General features: G+C 47.2%; 4 protein-coding genes and 1 pseudogene across 5 annotated transcripts; 3 read left to right on the top strand and 2 right to left on the bottom strand.

Annotated features, from left to right (window-relative positions):
• Positions 1-4,337: 4,337 nt before the first annotated feature.
• Positions 4,338-6,320, top strand: LOC4339667 (uncharacterized). 2 transcript variants are annotated; one of them, XM_015785267.3, is made up of 3 exons: positions 4,338-4,687; positions 5,852-5,869; positions 5,962-6,320. In XM_015785267.3, exons 1-3 carry the CDS (start codon positions 4,363-4,365, stop codon positions 6,144-6,146), a joined length of 528 nt encoding a protein of 175 aa, XP_015640753.1. In that variant the 5' UTR covers positions 4,338-4,362; the 3' UTR covers positions 6,147-6,320. The 2 variants fall into 2 exon arrangements, with proteins under 2 accessions (XP_015640753.1, XP_015640754.1); XM_015785268.3 differs by lacking the exon at positions 5,852-5,869.
• An 81-nt stretch (positions 6,321-6,401) lies between these two features.
• On the top strand, positions 6,402-9,819 carry LOC107278771 (uncharacterized; annotated as a pseudogene).
• Positions 9,820-10,105: 286 nt separating this feature from the next.
• On the top strand, positions 10,106-13,665 carry LOC9267436 (uncharacterized). Its single transcript, XM_015785266.3, has 3 exons — positions 10,106-12,478; positions 12,815-13,082; positions 13,174-13,665. Exons 1-3 carry the CDS (start codon positions 11,048-11,050, stop codon positions 13,467-13,469), a joined length of 1,995 nt encoding a protein of 664 aa, XP_015640752.1. The 5' UTR covers positions 10,106-11,047; the 3' UTR covers positions 13,470-13,665.
• A 527-nt stretch (positions 13,666-14,192) lies between these two features.
• On the bottom strand, positions 14,193-15,444 carry LOC4339665 (transcription factor WRKY19-like). The gene is made up of 3 exons (XM_066310309.1): positions 15,115-15,444; positions 14,908-15,029; positions 14,193-14,779 (listed from the first exon to the last, which is right to left on the bottom strand). Exons 1-3 carry the CDS (start codon positions 15,367-15,369, stop codon positions 14,323-14,325), a joined length of 834 nt encoding a protein of 277 aa, XP_066166406.1. The 5' UTR covers positions 15,370-15,444; the 3' UTR covers positions 14,193-14,322.
• A 5,913-nt stretch (positions 15,445-21,357) lies between these two features.
• On the bottom strand, positions 21,358-23,111 carry LOC4339664 (protein WHAT'S THIS FACTOR 1 homolog, chloroplastic-like). Its single transcript, XM_015782070.2, has one exon. It carries the CDS (start codon positions 23,034-23,036, stop codon positions 21,507-21,509), a length of 1,530 nt encoding a protein of 509 aa, XP_015637556.1. The 5' UTR covers positions 23,037-23,111; the 3' UTR covers positions 21,358-21,506.
• Between the last annotated feature and the right edge of the window lie 319 nt (positions 23,112-23,430).

The following is a 23,430-nucleotide window of genomic DNA, read 5'->3' as shown; positions in this document are numbered from 1 at the left end:
AGGTGTGGGGATCCCCACCCTCCTTTTTGTACTAGGCAGGATCAGCGCCACGTCATCGATCCGCGCGTTCCTTCCGTGCCAAGCACAGTTTCTGCCGTTGGATCTATCGACGATCCACCGTTGGATCTCAAAAAGAAGCCCACCGCGTCCAGCCTGGACTAGTCTTTTCTCTCTTTTTTTCTTTTCTTTTTCTTTTTCTTTTTTCTTTTGAGGAGGCTGGACTAATCTACTCAGCAGACGCGAGAGGAGGCCTAACGGGCCCCGGGAGGTTGGGCCGAAAAGAGAGGGAGGCGGCCTGGTTGAGCAGCGGAGTTTGATAATTGGAATAAGTTCACCGGGGGTCCCTTAACTTAACAGCGAGATTTGTTGGCGTCCCTTAACCACAACACCAGAAATCTTCACCCTCTAAACATGAAAAACCGTCCAATTTATATCCTATGATAGTATAGATGCCTGATTTCACTAATGTGGCATCTTAGTCACCAAAATAAAAATAAAAAAAGATATATGGGGCCCATGTATCAGCCCCATCAACATCTCTATCTTCTTCCCATGCAGCGGCAGGAGGGGGGGTTGACAACACGCCGGTGGTAGAGGAGGACAGGCGAGAGAGCCATCTGGACGCACCGGCGAGAAAGGGGGAGAGGAGGTGGCACAGGCTATGTGGTGGTAGCGGCTGTTGCATCCATGGTGGTGAGGAGGTGGAGTGGGGTCGTGACCCGCTGCAACGACGAGTTTGGGGCGGCAATGACAAGACGTTGACTAGGGACGGCGAGGAGGAGACAGTGACTCGGCACCGGCTGTTGGGGGGGACGCGGCGCTGATGCCCACTGCGGAGCCTACCCTAGGCAGCTCCCTCCCGCTATCCTCCATCGACAACAACGACAAGATCGTCGCCGTCTGCATCTTCGTTGACTTCATCCAGGTATTCCCCTCCGTCTCCGCCGAAGCCGTCGAGGACCAGGCCGCATCGGTCGTCCACCACTACCCTGTCGTCAGCCGCATCATGAAGCCGATCATCAGGGAGCCTGAGATCGACAGCACCAGCGAAGGGGTGTGGTTCATCGAGGCCGAGGCAAACTACACTTCCTACGTGGACTCCGTGCTCACCGCCGATGGCACTGTCGAGATTTAGGGCGAGCGCCTCCCCTTCTCTTCTCCAACCCCCTCTCCACTTCCCCCTCCCCTTGTCCCGCCTCGACCTCACTAGCCGCCGCATCCTCAACTTCTGGCTAGTCAAGCCGCCGCCGCCGCCGCCGCTCTGCCGGTCTACTCCACCCGCCGCGCTCCACTCCTCCTCCAGCCACTTCCGCTGTCGTGGCAGTGGGACGCTCCCAGATCTGGTCGAGGTGGCGGTGCTACTTGTCCTCGAGCAACGTCCCCGGGACCAGGGGCGGCCTGGCCACCTCGGGCAAGTGCCCCGGCTCCACCAGCTGCACTAGCACGTACCTGCTTAATTAACAAGTCAATTAGCAAAGTAATTAAGGCTAATGCAAGAATATACTAGTCTCCCATGCATGCTACGTTAATCGATATAACCTTTTACGTTGAGTTTATTCTACTAAATTATAGATTAAATCATATATATAGTACTCTCTCCGTCCATAAAAGTTACACATATTACTTTTGTCACCAAGACCAAGGAGAAACTAAATCATTTTATATATTGTAAAATCAAGGAGTGAATGTAAGCATGCAGAAAATGAGTATTTAGATGACTCCTTGGGTTATCATCAAACATTTAATTTATCTCTTCATTTAAGTCTTAAATGCATAAAGACTATAAATAGGAACAACTTATTTGGAAAAACTCAAATGTAAAATATATCTAACTTCTATGGATGGAGGGAGTACATATGTACATGTATGAATTTTATATGTATGCCTATATCTCATTAGACTTGCTCAGGCTGAAAAAAATTTCTAGATCCGCCATTGCCCGGAACTGCCTCTTCGCCGTCGGGAGCGGGGGCGCAGGGGGCAGGGGAAGCGACAACGCAGGGGGCAAAGGAAACAATAGCGGGTGAGCGCGTGTCCGTGAGTGCAGCGGCGGCGGCGGCGGAGCTCGGCCAGGCTCGCCGGCTCGCCTCGCCCCCATCTGCCACCAGCGGCAGCCTCCCTGGGAGAGGAGCTGAAGAGAAGAAAAAAAGAGAGAAGAGAGAAGAAGAGAAGTGGCCCCCACATTTTCTATCTCATTTCACTTACATATGGGACCCACATATTTTTTTATTTTTTTTTTGCTGACTCGGATGCCACGTCAGCGAAACTAGGCATATATACTGTCATGGGACCTAAATTGGACGGTTTTGTATAGTTTAGGGGTGAAGATTTCTGATTTTGCGGTTAAAGGACATCCAAAAATCTCGCTGTTAAGTTGAGGGTCCTCCGGTGAACTTATTCCTTGATAGTTTTCTGAGAAGGGAAATTGAATACAATTTGAAAATTTGGAGATTTCAATTCAGATTTATCGATTGAATGAAGAAAACTAAGGGGAGGTAAAGGAATGGAAATCAAGGGGAAATTTCGTGGTCACCACAAACTAGACAAGTAGACAAGCTCGCGTCATTAGATGGGCGGGCCCACTTACCCACACGGTTTCGCTTATACTTTCGTCATCGTTTCATGTAAAAAGGTTAACTCGAAAGTTATATAGTTGGAGGAAGGAAAACTTATAAGTTGGTTCCACCCTAACTAGTAAGGTGGTACTAAACATGCGCACATATGCCAAATTCTATTTGGACTAGAGTGTTACACCAAGTGATTCCCAACATAGCTAATTTTACTCTTTTTTTTTTTCCTTGTCAGTGACCAGGAGGGGGCACGACTGGTGACAGAGGAGTCCCCGCGCGACCGATTCCCCCAGCCCCACGTCTCCCGATTTTTTTTAATCTTAATCACATGCGACCTCCTAATTCCAAATGTGAGCATGTATTGCCCTGAATTCTGTTTCTAATCAAACTAGCTAGCAGCCACAAAGCAAATGATCCATTAACATGTTTCGCTAGTATTATAATTACCCTTTGTTGATGCAGCTTCTATGTGAAACAAATTAAGATTTGTCAATGATTTTCATGATCCAAGCAGATGATTATATTTCAACCGACCGCTACAGTTCCAATTTTCAAAACGAAAACATCCAAGTGATCAAATATGGATTAAGAAAAAAAAAGACAAAGAAAGCTCGAGACTAACGGCACGACGGCACGGTGCCCTATCTCGTAATGGTTGATCCAACCAATTGCAAATGGTAATAAGATTTTCTTTTCCGACAACAAACAATCAATTAGACCTAAACAAGTTGCTACAGCTAGTGATTTCTCCAATGATAAGCAGCCATTAGTTTGTTATATTTCGTTTGACGTTAAGTCCGATGGAAGACCACTGCACACACATGTGGGCTTCTTGATTAAAATTAGAATTTCATCCATTACCTTCTCATATTTGGAATTAGAAGATTGCATGTGCTTAGATGTGAAAATTTCGGCCACGTCTCTCCCTATACATATATATACTTTCATGGGTCTATATTTATATGTATGTATACATGTATATACACAAAAGTATGTACATGCAAAATTTTACACCTGTATAGAAAAAGCTTTCTTCTAATCTATAAAAACTGTGTACTAATGTATATACACTTTATACTAATCTATAGAAACTTTGTACTGGTGTATATTTGTTTGTTTTATGATAAGTACTGATTAATTCTCGCGTTTCATTATTTTCTTTCTTTTTTAGTCTAGTTTGATTGTCGAAAAAATATATTAAAAATTACTTAGTAATTTTCATAGCAATGCGCGGGGAATCACTTCCTACTCAACCTATTATCTACTCCTTCTAGCATATAATTAAATGATTAATTAATTAGTACCGTTTTACTTGCGATGCATATGATTCTTTTTTATAGGACGTTGGGTGACTCAGGACTAGCTAGTGGTCAAGAACTCAAGATTCATGTTGCTCTGTCAAGCTAGCTCCTCGAGATTAAACGACAGATAAAAAGTTTTAAGCGCTCGATCTAAATTCAATACTATTTCCTCGCAAAAAAAAATACCGAACACAATTTCATGTAAATTTATTTTTTCCCATTTCTTGGAAGATTGGCCAATAACTAGTAACATTTTTTTTTACTTTAACCAATATAAAATTCATATTATGCTTGTTCACTTGATTCTCTGAAGAAACCTTTCCAGCTGTGGCCCAGATGAATGGTAAGGATGAGCCCATGCGGCCCAAAATAACTTGATTTTCTTATGGGCCGATGGCTCTTGCATTGACGGCCCGGCCCAGTTAAGAGCCTCATCCCCACGAGGTGAACGCGAACCACCCAAACCGAGTGGAGAAATTCGCCACGCCCAAATGCTGCCGACCACCTGCCGCGCGCCGCCGTGCCCGTGGCCGCGGCCGCTCGCCGCCGGTAGAGCCAGGGGAGGCTATGGCCTCGGCCGCGCTCGCGGGGTGAAGAGGAGAGCGGCGGCGGCGCGCGGGATGGTGGTGCGGTGCGGGCTGCTCCCCGTGGACCCGTGGGCGCCCACCATGGACTCCCAGAGCGTGGCGTCGCAGCTGTTCGCCGTCTCGCTCTTCCCCTACCTCGGCTTCCTCTACTTCATGACCAGGTCCAAGACGGCGCCGGGACTCACGCTCTTCGGATTCTACTTCCTCCTCGCCTTCGTCGGCGCCACCAGTACGCGTCTTCTTCTCTCTCGCTTCGAGTGTCACTCTGTATCCTTTATTGTGCCGACGTATGCCGTTGAAATTTTCGGGACAAATACATGTCAAACTTGAGTTTGGTAATAACACCTTGATAGGACCCGTGAAAGTAACGGTGATGCAAAAGTTTGTGTTTAATCCGTTCACGTAGATGTAGCTTTTTCTGAACATGATATGTTGGGGATTTTTTCCCTGGATCACTGATTCTTAGTAGTACGTATTAAAAATTTTGTGGAATGTTTTGGAATGTCAATACTTCCTTGTCTGCAGAGATGATGCATATGTAAGCTAATAATACTTCATAGATAGACTCTCTAGTCTCAAATTGCTCATGTAATTGGCGGAAATGTGTTGAGTATGGTTGGGAAAAAAATACAAGGAAGTGGCATATGGGTATGAATATGCATGTGATGTTGTGACTGCTACCTTTTTGATAGAAGTGATGGTAACCTTGACAGTTAGGCTATAGATGGTCTGTAAATGTTAAAACATTGTAAGACAAGATATAGGTTTAGGTGTGGAAACACAATGCTCTTTGTTCTAAAAAAATAGGTGCTCTTTAGATTGATCACAGCAACATTGTAAGGCCTGACATAGATTTAGGGGCATAAATGCAATGCTATGTGGATGCATATATAATATATTACATAGTTAGTGACTTTTAATTCTATTTTCATGTTGATTAAACTATATGGATATCCAACGAACTATGGCAATTGATCTTCTGTCAGCTTAGTCATTCTGGATGACAGTTAGCCTCTATCCGAACAATCTGTCAACAAATTACTACGATGAGAAGAATAATCACGAAATGACTTTTTCATGTGGTTTAATTCAAATCAAGTTCACTGCTGATTTGGTTATCTAGCATAAAGTGGCACAATAAGGACAATGGATTAGGCAGAATACACAAAAGCGAATCAAGTGGATGGCATTCTATGTTGATCCTGCTTTGCAGACTTATTGATACTGAAATGTTTGTACTTGGTGATCATCCTTTAGCACACACCCCTATAATCCCTATTTTCTTTCAAAAATGTTTGATTTCTGTTCTTTTAGCTAGGTGCCGGGAAATTTTATCCCTATGATTAATTCCTTTCCTGTTGTTTCATGCACTGGCCTTTTATCCCTGGAGCAGTACCTGCTGGGATATATGGTAATCGAGTTGTGAATTTTTGTTGTTCTCACATACTCTGCCCCATATTTAGTCAGTAGTACTAACTGTCTTGTTGATATAACCTTTTGCAGCAAAAGTTCATTATGGAACCTCGCTGTCTAACGTCGACTGGCTGCACGGGAGTGCAGAATCACTACTTACTCTTACCAATTTATTCATCGTGTTGGGGTTAAGGGGAGCCTTGAGGAAATTGGAGGACACAAAAGAGAGCGCTTCTGAAGAATCCCAGGACATTAAAGAAAAAGGTTCTATCTAGTTACTTTGTTTTATATTTTTATCAGCACAGCTGAAGTCCCATGTAGTGATGTAGAATGTATATTTCTTCTGCTAAAAATCTTGTGTAAGGGTGCGCTGTACTGTAAGAAATTAAGAACCCTCGAAGATTTGCTCTGTGCATATGCTAAACCCTCGAAGACTTCCAATTTCCAAATATTCTCTTTGGTTCTCCAAAATATATTTTAACTACATTTTTCTACCATAACATATTCAATAAATATTTTTTTTAGTTTTTAGTATTCTACTTTATAAGACAAATCTATATGCAGTATGTTGTTCCAGTGCCTTTAACCTAAATACTGCCTCCGTTTCATATTATAAGTCATTTCACTTTTGTTTAGTTAAATATTTTAAAGTTTGACCAAGTTTCTAACAAAATATAGTAACATTTTCAATACATGATAAATTTTGTATTAAGATATATTCGATGTTAAATTTAATGAGACTAATATGGTGTTGTAGGTATTGCTAATTTTTTTCCATAAACTTGATCAAACCTATTGCACTTTGACTTTGACTGATAAAGAAGTCAAAAGACTTATAATTATCGGGATTCCGTTCTGAATCCGGGGCAGCAACAATTGCAATTCTTATCGGCATCGGTAGGGTGTATTGTGTAACAACCTAGACCTAGGCCGATACGCGCGTTTTGCATGCAGCCGCAGTCCAGCGCCGTCATTGCTGCCGCCATGGACGACGGCGGTGGCCACCGCCGCCGCCGCGTCATCGAGCCAAGAGACTGTCGGAGCCGCACGCTTGCTTCGACGACGCAGGACAAGCACCGGTCGCTGCTCCTTGACAAGGTCCGTGCCTCCCACGAGGAGGCGCTGGAGCGGCTGCGGCCGGCGGCCGTGGCGGCGGACCTCGACGCCGGCCTCTGCTTCGGCTTGCTGGATCCCGTCTCCAATGTCATCGTCAACGCCGTCCTCACCGCCGCCCCGAGAAACCGGAAGATGAGAAGGGCGCGGCGGAGGACGCGCAGACGCAGGAGATCGAGACGCCGGCGATCTCTCGACGGATCGGTGACCTTCCTGACCAGCTTCTTCCCTTACCTCCCCGAATGGGAGGCCGTGTACTACCTGCTCCTCGCCGACGCCGACGTGCTCGTCGCGGCGCGCCTCGTCGTGCAGGCCCGTGGCCTGAGAAGATTCGGGTTCACCTCGGGCACCACCGCCGCCGCCGTCAGGTTGGCCCTCAGATGCGCCGCGCTGGCCGTGAAGCATCCGCATCCCGACCGGCTCGTCCACGCGTGGATGTCCCTGTCTCGCCGCCTCGACGAGGCCGTGTCCGCGCTCGCCAACCGCGACGTGCGCGGCCTCGTCGCGCTGGTCGGCGACGAGGCGCCCGCGCCGGCGGCCGACATGGAGAGAGCGTGGGAGCTGGCAGAGTCTCGCTTGCGCGGCCGGGGCATCGCCGCGCGGCATTACTGGCACGCCATGCCTCTCCAGATGGCGCTCCTCCACGCGATCCAGGGGTTCTACCTCCGGGCGCTCGCCCGGCTGCCCTCCGGCGAGCTGCGGTCTCGCTACCACCGGAGCTTGGTGCTGGCCGGCCATTGCTACGGCCCCATGGACCCCGTCTCCAACATCATCCTCAACGTCGTCTGGTACGACGCCGCGCACCCGCCGGCGGAGGAGCTCGAGCTGGCCATGATCCCGCCCATGAGCATGTTCCGCGTCGCCACGCGTTCGTTCCTCGGCCTCGTCTCCTTCCTCTGCACCCGCTACCCCGACCTCCCGCTCCATGACGCCATTTGGTGTTTGCTTGCCGCGGACGGCGACCTTGGCGCCGCCGCAAGAGAAGCCGAGCGGCGGCAGCACCGTCCCTCCTGCACTGTCCAGGAGGCCTACGCCGCCGCCGCTGCCGCGGCCCGGCACCCCAAACCGGACGAACAAGTGGAGCTCCTCAGCTCGAGCAGGGCCATCACGACGACGACGACGACGTCGCTGCTCCTGCAGAACGGCGGCCAGCTCTCCTCGGAAGACGTTCGCCGCCTCGCCGCCGGCTTACTGTCCCCGAATCCCTCCGCCGCCGTCTCACCAACGCAGCGCAAACCAACGAAACCACGGCAGCGCGGGAAGCTGAAACTGCAGTCGCAGTTCATCCGTGATCAGAACAAAATCTGCAAGAAGGGGAAGGCTGCATTGCACAGATACTCGCTGCAAAACAACGTAAACATCTTAACCTGATTCTTTCTTGCTCGACTACTATTACCATTGCTAATGATGAACACAATTTGCATAATTAATCAATTAATCTCTGCTGTTTGCTGGGATTTCAGGAACCCGGTGGATACGAGCTCCATGTCATCTGTGGCATGAACAATCTCGTATCAGGACCCGTGTATTGCACTGACGATGACATCGTCAGTTATACACCTCTCATATACTTTCGTTGTCATGTCAACTTCTTGGCTCGCCGGAGACACTCTGATCCATCTGCCATTGCCGGCGATGGAGCTCTTCAACTCTTCTTTGCAGAATGCGGTAACTATCGCCTCAACCATGACGGCATTTGCTGCCCTGTAACCATATCGCTACCATGCTCAGGTATATAATACTCCCTCCGGACTCCGGTTGATAAGAGCAAGTTTTACTAGCTCTAATTCATCTATAGCCAATTCATATAATAATTGATTACTGTACTATTAGTATATGGTCCCACCTGTCATACACACATTGCGTCTTGGAGTCCGTGCTGTAACTGGCTACAGATATGTAGCCCACTGCTATTCTCTCTCATCTTTTATCTTATTAAAATATGTTTGTAGCTGGCTAATAGTCTGCTATTGTACCTGCTCTAATACTAATCATGTTGAATAAGGGCACGGTTTTCAAAAAAACAACTTTAACCACTATTTTGTAGTAGAAATATCAAACGAGTATATGATTTTATTAAAGTAACTTTTAAGACTAATCTATATTTATGGTCTCTATATTTGCAAAATAAATATTTTAGAAATTATTCATAGTTAAATATTTTGAAGTTCGATCTTAGCCTTGTCCAAAACGATGAATATTATAAATCCAGATAGAGTACTTGTGTTAGTCTTTTTTCACTTTGCATATATGAAGAAATTTATATTTCAAAAAAATTGAGCAAATTTTATTTGTGTTTACTTTTTCCTCTGCTAGAACAAGTGCGTTGCCTTTACTGCGAGCATCAAGGGATTAGGATTGTGCATCCATCGGTGGAGAATTTCCATGGGCGTGAGGTGGAATTTGAGAAGATGGTATGTGGAAAAGATCCCTGTGAAGACGATTTTGATCTTTTAGTTGATGAAGAACCGTTTTACACCAACGATGGTATCGTCAACAACCTCGAGTATGCAGGTGCTATGGATGGTTCGAAGAGGACTTCATTTATCGAGATAGCGATGAAGGCACCGACGAGGAAGAAGGAAACTCTGATGATGATATCGATTTTGTGTGAGGTTTACATGACTGTATATTTTGATTGATGGAGCTGTGTACATGTTCAATGTTCATGTTCAGCCCTTATACCGGCATGTTTAGGGAGAGTTTAGTTCCACTGGGCCAAAGTTTTCCGAACCGTAGGCGAACTACTCCTACCTATTTTTTGGAATTTTGTTTTATTTTCTTGATTGACTATTTGACGTAGGATATTCCAGTTCAAGAAGGGTCTAAGCAAGAGATGGCAATGGTTCCCCGTCCTCCGATTCCCTGCGGTGAATCCTCCCATTAGAAGGTGGGGGTGGTATAAAATATGTCTCCACAGAGGATTAAATAGAGTAAAAACACCTTCCATCGGGTCTGGCAGGGGCAGGTTTGTTTCAGCGTCCCTCGTCCCCGCTCTCCGTGGAGGCCCGACATAATAGTGTATGTGTAGTATTATCATGTATATTTGGCCCATCTGGCCCATAGAAACCAGGCCCAACACCTAGAGCATATAAAGCATCTGCAAAACCCTAGCCATTCCAATCCTTTCTCCCTTCTGTGTTCCATCCCTAGTCCCCACGCCGGCGCCGACTCCCGATCTCGCAAGGCCACCGTGCGTCTGCCGCGTCGGCACCCGTGCAGGGTTGCCGACTCGCCACGCCCTCGCCCGCGCAGGGCCGCCGGCTCGCCGCGCCCGCGCTGTCACGTCCCGGCGCGCCCGCACCGTCAGGTCCCGTTGCGCACGCGCAGGGCCGTTGGCTCGCCGTGCCGCCACGTCCCGGTGCCGCCCCACCAGGTCAAAGGGGAAAACGACGACCAATCGCTAGATGCGGCCATGGCTTCGTCTTCACCACTCGCGGGGATGGAGGCTCCACGGAGATAAATTACCTGCACGGAGGTGGTGATGGTGAAAGATCTTGCCCCGTTTGCATTTCACGGTGATGGTGATGGAGAAAATTCTTCTCCGTGGAGGCAGGTCTGGTGGTGTAACCTCCGACTAGGAATTCCCCGTTGCCATCTCCTCCGTGGAGGCGGGTCTGGTGGTGTAAATCTCCAGCCAGGAATTCCCGTTGCTATCTCTAGTCTGAACATATTAAGAAATAGAACAGACTCCCTCGGTCCCATAAACCACGAATCTAGAATTAGATACGAATCTAGAATTAGATATGACATATTATAGTACAGTCTGTTTAGATTCGTAGTATTAGGATGTGTCTCGCATCAGTTCTATCTTGTTTTTTTTTATGTGACAGGGAGTATGAACTGTAAGAGAATCAATCCTTTTCGTGTCAAAACCTGTAAGCCAGTGCAAAAATCAAACGCAGCAAGAGCAAATCCCAAAAACTTCAAAGATTTGACAATGCCACTTGTGCGAGGAGCCGATTCGGATAAAAGTCAGGAAGGATCGGGGTGTATAACAAACAAAACCTAAACGAGCCAACACGCACGCTCATCGCATCTTTGCGTGCGCCGTGCAGCCGCCATGGACATAGACGACGACGCCCGCCACCGCCGCGTCATCATGTCAAGGGATTGCCGGAGTCGCACGCCGTCTTCCAGGACGCAAGACAAGAACAGATCGTTGCTCCTTGACAAGGTTCGTGCCTCCCACGCGGAGGCGCTGGAACGGCTGCGGCCGGCGGCGGACCTCGACGCCGGCCTCTGCTTCGGCTTGCTGGATCCCGTCTCCAACGCCATCGTCAACGCCGCCGTCTTCGCCGAAGCGGAAGATGGGAACGACAGGACGGGGCGATCTCTCGACGGCGCGGTCACCTTCCTCACCACGTTCTTCCCTCACCTCCCGGACTGGGAGGCCGTGCGCTACCTGCTCGACGCCGACGCTGACGTCCTCGTCGCGGCGCGCCTCGTCGTGCGGGACCGTGGACTGAGGAGATTCGGGTTCGCCTCGGACACCGCCGGCGCCGCCGTAAGGTTGGCCCTCAGATGCGCCGCGCTGGCCGTGAAGCATCCGCATCCCGACCGGCTCGTCCACGCGTGGCTGTCCCTGTCTCGCCGCCTCGACGAGGCCGTGTCCGCGCTCGCCAACCACGACGTGCGCGGCCTCGTCGCGCTGGTCGTCGACGAGGCGGAGGCGCCGGCGGCGGCCAACATGGAGAGGGCGTGGGAGCTGGCAGCGTCCCGATTTCTCGGCCGGGACAACGGCATCGCCGCGCCGCCTTACCGGCACGCCATGCCTCTCCAGAGGACGCTCCTCTACGCGATCCAGGGGTTCTACCTCCGGGCGCTCGCCCGGCTGCCCTCCGGCGAGCTGCGGTCTCACTACCACCGGAGCCTGGTGAAGGCCGGCCATTGCTACGGCCCCATGGACCCCGTCTCCAACATCATCCTCAACGTCGTCTGGTACGACGCCGCGCACCCGCCGGTGGAAGAGCTCGAGCTGGCCATGATCCCGCCCAAGAGCATGTCCAGCATCGCCACGCGTTCCTTCCTCGGCCTCGTCTCCTTCCTCTGCACCCGCTACCCCAACCTCGGCCTCCATGACGCCATCCGGTGTTTGCTCGACTTCGACGGCGACCTCAACGCCGCCGCAAGAGAAGCAGATCGGCGGCAGCACCGTCCCTCCTGCACTATCCAGGAGTCCTACGCCGCCGCCGCCGCGGCGGCCCGGCACCCCAAACCGGACGAACAAGTGGAGTTCCTCAGCTCTAGCAGAGCCATGACGACGCCGCTGCTCCTGCAGAACGGCGGCCAGCTCTCCTCGGAAGACGTTCGCCGCCTCGCCGCCGCCTTACTGCCTCCAACTCCCTCCGCCGCCGTCTCGCCAATGCAGCGCAAACCAACGAAACCACGGCGGCGAAGACAGCTCAAACTGAAGGCGCAGATCATCCGTGATCAGAACAAGATCTGCAGGAAGGTGAAGGCTGCATTGGACAGATACGCGTTGCAGAACAACGTAATTCAACATCTTAACCTGATTCTTTCTTTCTTGATGAACAATTATTATTGCTATAATATGATTAAGAGATTTGCTCCGGTCCAGCAAAAAGTAACTCGAGGTACTAGTACCTTACAGTATCAAATCGTTTCGTATCGTTTGATTTAACTGGACATGATGTTCATTGTTAGATCCTCGTATCGTTTGATTTAACTGGACATGATGTTCATTGTTAGATCCAACAATTGAAAATTATTTGGTATCGTAAGTTATCAGTATCTTAAAAGTACTTTTTGTTTGACTGTAACAAATCTTTGTAATTAAACATCTCTATTGTTTTTGCTGGGATTTCAGGAACCCGGTGGTTACGAGCTCCATGTCATCTGTGGCATGAACAATTGCGTATCAGGACCCGTGTATTGCACTGACGATGACATCGTCAGTTATACTCCTCTGATATACTTTCGTTGTCATGTCAATTTCTTGGCTCGCCGGAGAGACTCCGATCCATCTGCCATTGCCGGCGAGGGAGCTCTTCAACTCTTCTTTGCAGAATGCGGTAACTATCGCCTCAACCACGACGGCATTTGCTGCCCAGTAACCATATCGCCACCATGCTCAGGTATGTACAAATCTGAATTTTCTCTTTAGCTTTTCCCCTTCTGCAGAACTGAAGAAATTCTATTTGTGTTTTTTTTTCTTTTCTCTACTAGAACAAGTGCGTTGCCTTTACTGCGAACATGAAGGGGTTGGGATTATGCATCCGTCGATAGAAAATTTCCATGGGCGTGAGGTGGATTTTGAGAAGATGGTATGTGGAGAAGATACCTGCGGAGACGAATTTGATCCAGAAATTGATGAGGAACCGTTTTACACCAACGATGGTATCGTTAATAGCCTCAAAGTGAATATTTTGTCCGGGTTAGAAGAGGAATTCATTTATCGCAATAGCGATGAAGGCACCGACGAGGAAGAAGGTGACTCTGATGATGATATCGATTTTGTGTGAGTTTTCTTTTTTTTTTACGAACTGGCAAAAGAATTTGTCAATTTCATTGAGAAGAAAAAGAATAACATGATTGTACATTTTGATTGGTGGAGTTGTGTACATTGTTGTTGTTCATGTACCAGTCTTACCAGTAGGTATGATAAAGAAAGTATATATAAATATTCAAAGATGGGAGAAAACCTCACCTAATGAACGAGATCATTGCCTAATGTTTTAATACTAATCTAATGTCATATCATATACCACAGGTCAGAACGTCGCACTCCCCGTGAGCATTTCCTAATTAATCGATCTGCTCTCTATTTACCTGGGGTGTGTTTAGTTCACGTCAAACTTTCTCCCAACTCCCAACTTTCCATCACATCACATTCTAAACTTTCCTATACACATAAACTCCTAAAATTTTTTTTCAAACTACCAATTTTCTCCAAACTTCTCCCAAATTTCAGGAACTAAACACAGCCCAGTGTTCAATTTACTGAAACTGTCATTACTTGCAGTAACATGAGCATTTTATTCGAAAACGTTTCCCATAATTTTTATTCGGATGCCCTGGCTTACCTTGATTGGCTACTGTAGTTGTATATATTCAGGCTTTGAAGTCAACATCTTCAGAAAATCACACAAGTTCAGAGTATGTTGGACATGAACAAGGAATTAAGGATGATGCAGGTTCAGGTTGTCAGAAAAAAAAAGGGTCTTTCCGGAGATGGAAAAGAACAATTAGCAACTAATAGTAGATTCATTCATAAGGAAAAAGCATAGAGGCTGTACAGAGTAGTATGGAGTAGGCCAGTAGCTAATACTGATGCGAACCTTTAACAAAGTACGGTTACTGCGTGCATTCGGCCACCTACAGATTCTGAATCTCCGATTGGAAAAACTCAAGAGTGCTCGAGAAAAGATCTTCGAAACGAGCCTCGTGGTCCATGTCAACCCCGACGCTGCCCGCCGAGAAGTCGCTGCTGAACTGGCAGTCGGAGTTCGCCGGCGAGATGAAGGAGAAGTAGCCGTCGTCGACGCCGCCGGCCGCCGTCGAGGTGAACAAGAACGGCGCCGCCATAGGCTCTGCCACTACCTGCTGATGAATTCCTTCCGTTCCCGCAGCGAGCAGCGAGCTCTGCCTCTGCTGCTCCTGGCCGGCATGCTCGGGCGGCGCGCTCTGGGCGGCGGCGGCGACGGCGGCCTGGCCGCAGGTGTGGTCGCCAAGGTAGACGACGTCGAAGAGCAGCGGGTCGCCGTCGGCGCGCTGCACCTGCTTGGTCGCGTTGCATCCCTGCGTGTGCCGGTGAGTGCACCTGAAGTAGGCCCTGCAGCAGAGATCAAGCTCGTGTCACAACAACGGCGGCGGCGGCGGCGGCGGCCATTGATTGGTTTTTAATTAGCGGAAGGTGAGAGTGACGTCATCAATGGATGATTTGCTGACGTCGATGCTGACCTCGGGTATTTGGCGCCAAGAATGTCCTTCTGGCCGTACTTCCTCCAGCTCAGGCCGTCGTCCAGCGACGCCGTGTCCTGCACCGACGTCACCCTCACCTGCCTCCTCACCTTGGCCATCCCCTTCCTGCATCGAAACACATGTCAGAGCGTTGCTCCGGCGATCTCTCAACCCTGAAATTAAACCACCATGACCGGGAACCATGACTTGCCTCTTCTTGAACGCGGCGTCCCTGCCGGCATTGCCGGCGGCGGGGGGCGGGTGCTCCGGCGGCGGGAAGCAGGACGCGGCGAGGCGGATGGACCGGTCGACGGACGACGCCAGCGCCCTGCAGAGCTCCCGCGCGGCCACCCTGTCCGGGTCCATCTTCGCCTCCAGCTCCCTCGCCATGGCCCGCAGCTGGGCCAGCTCCGTCGCCAGCATGATCTGCCCCTCCCCCTCGCCGCCGCAGAGCTCCACCATCGCCGCCGCCGCCGCCGTGGCGTCTCGTAAGCGTGTGGTTTCTTGTGTTGGTGAGAGCGTGTGAGGTAGGATGGCGAGTGTGGTAGTGACAGGGAGAGGAGTATTTATAGGGAGCAAAATGTGATTCGTTGCGTCATGTTCAGATCCAAACTTTGACCGGACCGAGGGAAAAGATTATGACTAAGCAGAGAATATCACTACCCGAGTGTCATTCAAACACTTGGACCGGTCTTTTGGTTTCTTGGCCATCATGGAGATGTGCAGAGACTAATCCAGCTCTAATCTAATCACTACTTCTGTCTGTCTGACTGACCGTTCGGAAAAAAAAAACTTGTGTCTGACTGACCATTTGTTAGAATAGAATGGTCTCAACTCTCAACCTACCACAGACGGACACACTTGTGCAGCTGCGCATTGCTCAACTGACAACTATGTGTGTTGGACGCTGTACTGATCCCTTGTCCAAATTCGTCTTAGTATTATATCTAATCTAATAATGGCCCCGTTCTAAATTAATTAAGATACATTTTTTTCTCGGTTTCCGTTAGCACGTTTTTCAAACTAAACGGTGTGTTTGAAAACTTTCTATATAAAAGTTACTATAAAAATTCTAATAAATCCATTTTTAAGATTTTAATAATTAAAATTTAATTAATCATATGCTAATGACTTATCTCGTTTTGCGCGCACACTTAATCTTCATTCTTACGGTAGATTCGAATAGGACCACTAAGGTTGTTATATTTTAGAACGAAGGAATATTATTTAGTATTGATCATAGGATTCTTGCTACTTCATGCGGGTTGATAATACTAGTTGTTGTTTTGAACAAGTGTTAAAAATGCTTCACTGGAATAGGATATTTATTGATATTTTTATATTATAATAAAAAAATGGTCAAAATTATTTTTTAAAGACTGTGTTTTTTTCAAAATGATAAGTATTATCAGCTTGGACAGTGAATTAGCTTGGCACAGTGTTCTTTCTTGCCAGCCTGATTGTTGTATTTCTTTAGGACTTTGGGATACCGCATTCGCTAAAATAGGACTTTGGGATAGTACTGTGTTGATTCGTTGAAATTCTCATGGGAAAATGGGGTGCACGTAGTGTGGAGATGTGCAGGTGGCTATGTGTCGGGAGGGAGGAGGTTGGAAGGCGGCTTGCGGTTGCTCGGCTTCTTCCTCAGTTCACTTCTCCTCCTATAGTTTAGCTAAGTGGTCCTTAATAAGGTTTTAATCACCTTTTCTGTCACTGGACCATGTTTGTAGTGTTGGTCTGGTCTTGCGTATAGTTTGTGGACAATTATTGTTAGTACAGTATTATAGCGCAGCAACGCACTCGTGTGTTTATCCGAGACACCATGAAAGTTATCTTTCAGACAGCAAGTGAACTACTGCTGCAATTCCTACGAAATTTGATTTCTGCATTCCAAATGAGGGAAAAAAAAACTTAACAAGACATATGGGCGGAAAAGTGCATGTGTGATCAAATTCTTGATATTTTGGCTGGGAGCTACTGCTGCACATGAACCTTTCAGACAAGAAAATTTTCTTCAATAGTGTGTAAGAATTGTCCTGACGTTTTCGTCTTCGTTTGTAGTAGGCACCACCGTCTACAGCGCTAATTCAGCAGGATTTGTACTAGATTTGTAAAACACTGGAGTACATTGTATTGTCACGTTCAATTATGCAGTGGCCTGGTTAGAAGTAGATCATGTTAAATTTGACTCGGCAATGCAAGCATGTACGTGCAGTGCGATCAAGCGACTGACCGAATCGAATCACCGGACGAATAGCATTTGTGCGATTCAGTGGTCTAGTCCACTCCTTGTGCAGTACCAGGCTGACTAAACCACGAGATCAGGTTAATTAATTATTGCCACTCATCCTAAAGCTACTGTTAGTATTAGTACTTAGTAGTACTAATTTTGGTGATTTATACTAACACTAATTATTAGTACTACTAGTAGAAAAGGTGTATTGGAAGCAAAGCGCTCGTGCGGACGGTCAAGCATGTCGAGTGAAAACGACCAGTGTCGGTCTCAGTCTGTGCGCCACGTCAGTAGACTGGTCAGCAGAGATGGATTCACTTGCGTCATCGGCAGCTTGTGGTCCTAGGGCAACTACAAAGGTAGGGTAAGATATGAGCTCTACGTTATCTAGAGACTATATGCTACAACAATTAGAGATAATATGGTCTTTAATCATTAATGTATCAAAATACTTTTTTCTTACTTTTTTTCTTTCTTTCACCATCATGCAATAAAATTTGCTCTAATAAATCCTAAAAGTCGACTCTGAGCTAACCATACTCATTTCTCTTTCTTCCATGTCATTAAATTTACTTGCATGGCAATAGAGAGACCACTAATAAACACCGTTCATGCCCTTACTACTAATTGAATGGTAGGCCCCATTCAATTTAGATTATTAAATGAATTACTGTAAAACGCTATTAACTTAATTGCAGATATAAATTATGAGATAAATGTGACAAATAGTTTTAAACAAGCAGTATAAGTAGTGCATCAAAAGAATATTGTTTGTGGAAAATATTTTTCAAAACGTGTAGCAAATAATCCGTTTTAAATGATTCGATAAATAAGCTAAAAGAGCATGGCTTTAATAATCTCCAAGCAGCCAATGCAAAAGCGACAGGTACCCAGGAAAGGTGATGTGTTTTCTTTTTGCCCTAGATTCTCCCAATTGAGTAGTGGAATTTTCCATTTTTTTTCTCCTCGGCAACCCAACAGTTCAGTTCATAAAAAACACATGCCTTTTTGGGATCACATTTCCTACTTTGAAGCGATCACTCTACCCTACTGGATCCTATAGTTGCAGAGCCACACGCACATACCTGGCTGAGTTTTAAACTACAACTCTAAATCATGACGTGAACTGTTAAACGATATATTTTGTGAAAAAAATTATACGTAGAGGTTTCTTAAAAGAATCAAATAAATCATGTTTTCAAAATTATACTCCCTTCTCCGTCCCATACTTGATGCTTTTGACTTTTTTAAACATGTTTGACCGTTCGTCTTATTTAAAACCTTTTGTGGAATATGTAAAACTATATGTATACATACAAGTATATTTAACACTAAATCAAATGATAGGAAAAGAATTAATAATTACTTAATTTTTTTAAATAAGACATTAAAAAAGTCAATAACGTTAAATATTTAGAGACGGAGGGAGTAGTAGTTAATACTTATTTAGGTTGTGCTTAGTTCACACTGAAGTTTGGAAGTTTGGTTGAAATTGATATGATGTGATAGAAAAGTTGTGTGTGAATGAAAGATTTGATGTGATGGAAAGTTGAAAGTTTGGAAAAAAACTTTGGAACTAAACGGGGCCTTACTTATCAGCTAATAAACAATACCGTTTCACGTGAGGCCGAAAATCCCACCCTCTGGTCTGAAAATGAGCCAATGTTTGATGCATCTTTTCACCGAAGTTTCTCTCTCTCCAGACAGAAGCTTCAGTCAAGCTTCCTCGCTTTTTACATCATAGCGGCATAGATATTGTAGGCATAGCCATTAGCCGAGCTGGTGCTGGTGCATGCTCGATCTATCGCTTTTTTGGACTGAAAAAAAGGGGCAGAAACAAAGGTTGCCGTTGATATTTCCTTCCTTTAAGTGGAGTGGAAACTGGAGTATCGCTCAAATAGCTAGCTAGGGAAGTTATTTTATTCACCTGTGCTTGTTTGACGCTTTGACCGCAAAGGCTAACAGCCCCATCCTTTGGCTGCTCAATGGAATAGAACTTTTATATAGGTGTTCTAAACAATCTAGAAATAAAAGCTAAAAAATAAACTAGGATAAAAAAACTCGATTTAAAATCAGAAAATTCACGCGAGAAAATATAAGTCCGTACGCTGTTCGCCTCTGGTGCGTCGCATGACGGCGACGCGATCCCGCGAGTGCTTGACCGGTTGACTTGTCCGCCGCCTGCAGCGGCCTGCAACGCTGCATTCCCGCTGGTTCCCACGATCGTATGTTATCCCGTCCCGCGCGACACGTCCACGACGAAAGGGCTCGCCGTCTGTATCCGGCGGCCGTGCGTCTCTGAATCTGGTGGCCGTGCGGCACGAGGAGTCCTTGGGAATTTCTAAACAAAAAAGTTTCATTTTATTCCTTAAACCTTCTAAATAATTTTTTTAGCTCGTTTTACACTCCAAACTACTACCTCTGATTTAATAGATGACGGCGTTGATTTTTTTATCACATACCATTTGTCTTATTAATAAAAATTACATAATTATAACTTATTTTGTTGTGAGCTGTTTTATCAGTCAAAGTAATTTAAGCTTGATTTATAACTTATACATTTGCATAAAGTTGTTGAATAAGACGAATGATCAAACATATACTTAAAAAATTAATGGCGTCATAAAAATAAATAGAGTGGGTATGAAAAAGGTTTTACCCTACTTTCTATTTCCTTTATTTTCTCTGGATAAGTCTATATTCCCTCTTTTCCTCTCCTCCTCCGCCCCCCACCCCCCTTCTCTGTCGCACACACAGATCATTGATGCATACGTGGTAACCAACGGTGAAATTCATCGGTACGCGGCGCCGGGACCGGCATCGTCTCCATCGAACAGTTCTGCATGGATGAGCTTTCGTCCCAACATAATGCCTCGTGTAGCCGATACGACACGTGTAGTTAGTTGCAGTATCGCCGAGTTGGATCGCTGCGGTAGCGCCAAATTCGCATGGGCCGACTTGATCCATTCCAGAAGCGAACCTTGGTGGGCCCACTCTGGTCGCGCAATATGGAGAGACGTGCACCTCGCGTCCAAAAGTAATAAGGTCACTTCAGATCCCTCAATTTGTCGGCAAGTTTACCCTTGAACCGCCAGTCCAGATATAGTGCGTCCCCGAAGTTTCAAAACCATATCAACTTACGTCCCAAGGCAGTATAGCTCCCGTTTGATCCGACGTGGTGCTTTGACTACGGTCAATTTTGTTGAGTCAGTGTGGGACCCTGCGAAGTCGACGAAGGAGCGGAAGTAGGCCATGAGCCCATGACTGAATAACAAAATTTTGTGAAATGAGACTGACAGGGTGCAGTATGATGCTTATGCACCACTGCACCAGCTTCTCAATGTTACACAAAGATGCAAATATAAACCAAACGTACAGAATAACAGAACTCAATATCTCATCATCATCATCATCAACAACAAAGTAGTAGTCAATGAACCGAGTATTCCATCCTGAACCTTCCTGTGACTGATGTGAAAAACAAAACCAAAGGAGCACATCAAGTATAGCTGACAACTCAAACTTCTGAATATACAAGGACTGGGAATGCAGATGTTTAAGCGTCGAATACTTCTGAAACTTGGCAATTCAGACAGATAAGGTAACAGAGAACATGTTGCATAGTCGTAAAAATGGACATCATTCCTCAAATTCAGCTTCGGTCATCAAACTGACCATTTTAAAATGCCAATCTAGCAGACAGCAAGCGATATGCCTTGTGTTCCCTAGTTTTTACCAAGCAATCCTTGTTCTGAGAGGGCATTCCATTACTCCAGTGGCTTGAATTTCTTCCCTCCATAGGAGTTCATTTGAAAAGATGGGACATACTCTTTACAAGCACCGATTCATGGAGAGCTAATGATGATGTCCCCTTTAGCACTAACTACAATTGCTAGGAGGTAATAAATTTCCAAACCAGAAGGATGATTCAGAAACATTTGGAAGTTATGAATTGTTTTGCAAAAAAAAAAAAAAAAGAAAGAGAACAAGTTATAACGTGTTGCGTGATCACTCAAACTAACACTATATTTTACTTTGTAGGAACATCACCTCATTCTGTTTCTTAAGAGAAGTCCATTGCTAACATAGCTCAAATTAAGCTTGTATTTATACTTAAGTTGTTACAGTTTGCACCTATTTATATCACCAAGTATGCTTGATCACAAACCCCCACAACTTCAAATTCGTTCACTATATTAGTGATGATTCATGTGAACTGTTCAAATTCTGATATGCTATTCATGTGCTCGGTAACAAAATTCAAGCAGCACCTCAAAGGACTGAGGGTTTTGCGACTTTCTAGATATGATGAAATAACTAACAACAAAGATTACACACTCTACCAAACAATCTAAAATAGATCATTTTACCATCGTTCCCTTGGTCTGCCATCAGGAAAAACAGGAACATGTGCCTTGCCATTGGCAGAATTAGCAGTTTTCTTCATAGTCACCTTGACTTCTTTAAGACTTGAGCCATCATCGTCTTCGAAGTCTGGTGGCGAGTCATCATTCTCGCCAACCCAGCCATCTCCCCAGTGGTAGTCTGTGTCAGATTTGCCACCAGAAATCTCACTAATTAAGTCTTCCATATCCGACAATCCCTCGTCTTCATCATCTTCTACATCGCTTCCTTCACTCAGCATTTGCGCAGCTCCATTGGTTCTATCAGCCTCCTCACTAGTTGCCGGCACACCCCTTCTAGGGAAGCGTGGGACTGCAACAAGAGCCCTCATCTTCTCCTTAAGCAGCACGAGTTTGCTCTTCTCGACCAACTGGGAGTTCTTGTATGCCTCACGGAGGAAGACCGAGTCCCTGTCCCCCTTAAGCGACACGTAAAACATGTCTGGGTGGCGAATTAGCATACCACGCAGAGATTGCGAGAACCGGAATTCCTCCCGGAAGTGTGTCAGATGATCCACCAGCGTGCGCTTCTCAAGTGTCAGGCTCAAAATCTCATGAACTACGCCGCAAGCATGCTTCTCCTTCTCAGCCGACCCGGATCGCAGATGCGAGAAGTCAGAGTACGGCGAAATGTATGGCATTTCCTTGAATTGCGCAACCCTGCGCGCCTCCCCTCTTGATAATTTCAGCCCCTGTGGTAGCTTCACCCGATTAAACTTGAGTGGCCGGTCAATGATCAGATTCCTCTCTTGTTCTTCCCTCGCTCGATTCTCCTCCTCGGCAACCTCCGCTGCCGACACCGCCAATTCAGGGTCCCAATGAGTGAGCTCCAGCCCTGGCCCTCGGTCCATCTGGACGACGCGGAAGTACTGTGGGTACCTGAGGCAGATAGTGTCGCGGAACTCCGGCGGGAGTCCAAGATCGTTCTTGAGGTGCGCAATCTTCTCAATGAGGATGCGCTTGTCCTGCGACATCATGAGGAGCTTGCGGAGCTTGGTGACGGCTAGGCCCTCGGACTCATTCTTGAGGTGGAGCTCGTCGAGGTAGAGGCGCTCGGCGGCCGGGGTAAGGCGGAACCTGAGCGAGTAGACGCCCTCCTCGACGACCTCGAAGACACCCGGGAACCGCTTGAGGAGCGCGATGAGGCGGCGCTTGCGGGTGAGGCCGAGGTCGCGGCGGAAGCGGCCGAGGTCGCGGAGGCTCATGACGCGGTCCGGGTTGGAGACGAGGATGTTGCGGAGCTTGAGCACCAGCTTGAGCTTCTTGTCGCGCTGGATGACGTTGTCGAACGGGATCTCCTTGCGCCGCTTCACGGCGGCCTGCGCCACCACCGCCAGCCGCCGCGGGGCGCCGGGCCGCAGCAGCCGCAGCGGCGGCGGCGGGTGGAGGAGCGGGAGGGAGGCGCCGAGGAAGAGGGATTTGGGGGGCGGCGGGTGGTGGTGGAGAGTGGCCGGCGGCGAGGGGAAGGGGAGGAGGAGCAGCTTGGCGTCCATCTCCGCGAGCTTTGGGGATTGCGAGCTCAGCCTCCCCGCATCGGAAGAAGAAGAGGAGGCGTTCGTGGTGGGGATAAACCTCCGGCTCCCAAGGTTGCGATATTTCCATTGGGTTTTTTGGGGCTTTGTGGCTTGTTAGTGTGTGCGGCTCGGCCTGCTTGCTGATTTAAGCCCAATAATTATAGCTTCCTACTTCTGGATTGGAATAAGTCTATTTGTCATCCCTCCTGTCCTACTTCTGATTAAAACACCTGCATGTTATCAGAAACCGCTCCCCCAAACCATCCAATGAAAATGGGGGAGACATTATATCCAGTTTTGAGGTTGTGGGTAATGATTGCGCAAGAAAATAAGGGAGGCAAAATAGACGTATCCTTTTGGATTCTGATTTTGA

Source organism: Oryza sativa, chromosome 5 (genome assembly GCF_034140825.1).
Source record: "Oryza sativa Japonica Group chromosome 5, ASM3414082v1".
NCBI lineage: Eukaryota > Viridiplantae > Streptophyta > Magnoliopsida > Poales > Poaceae > Oryza > Oryza sativa.
This window is presented reverse-complemented; position numbering and strand designations above follow the sequence as displayed.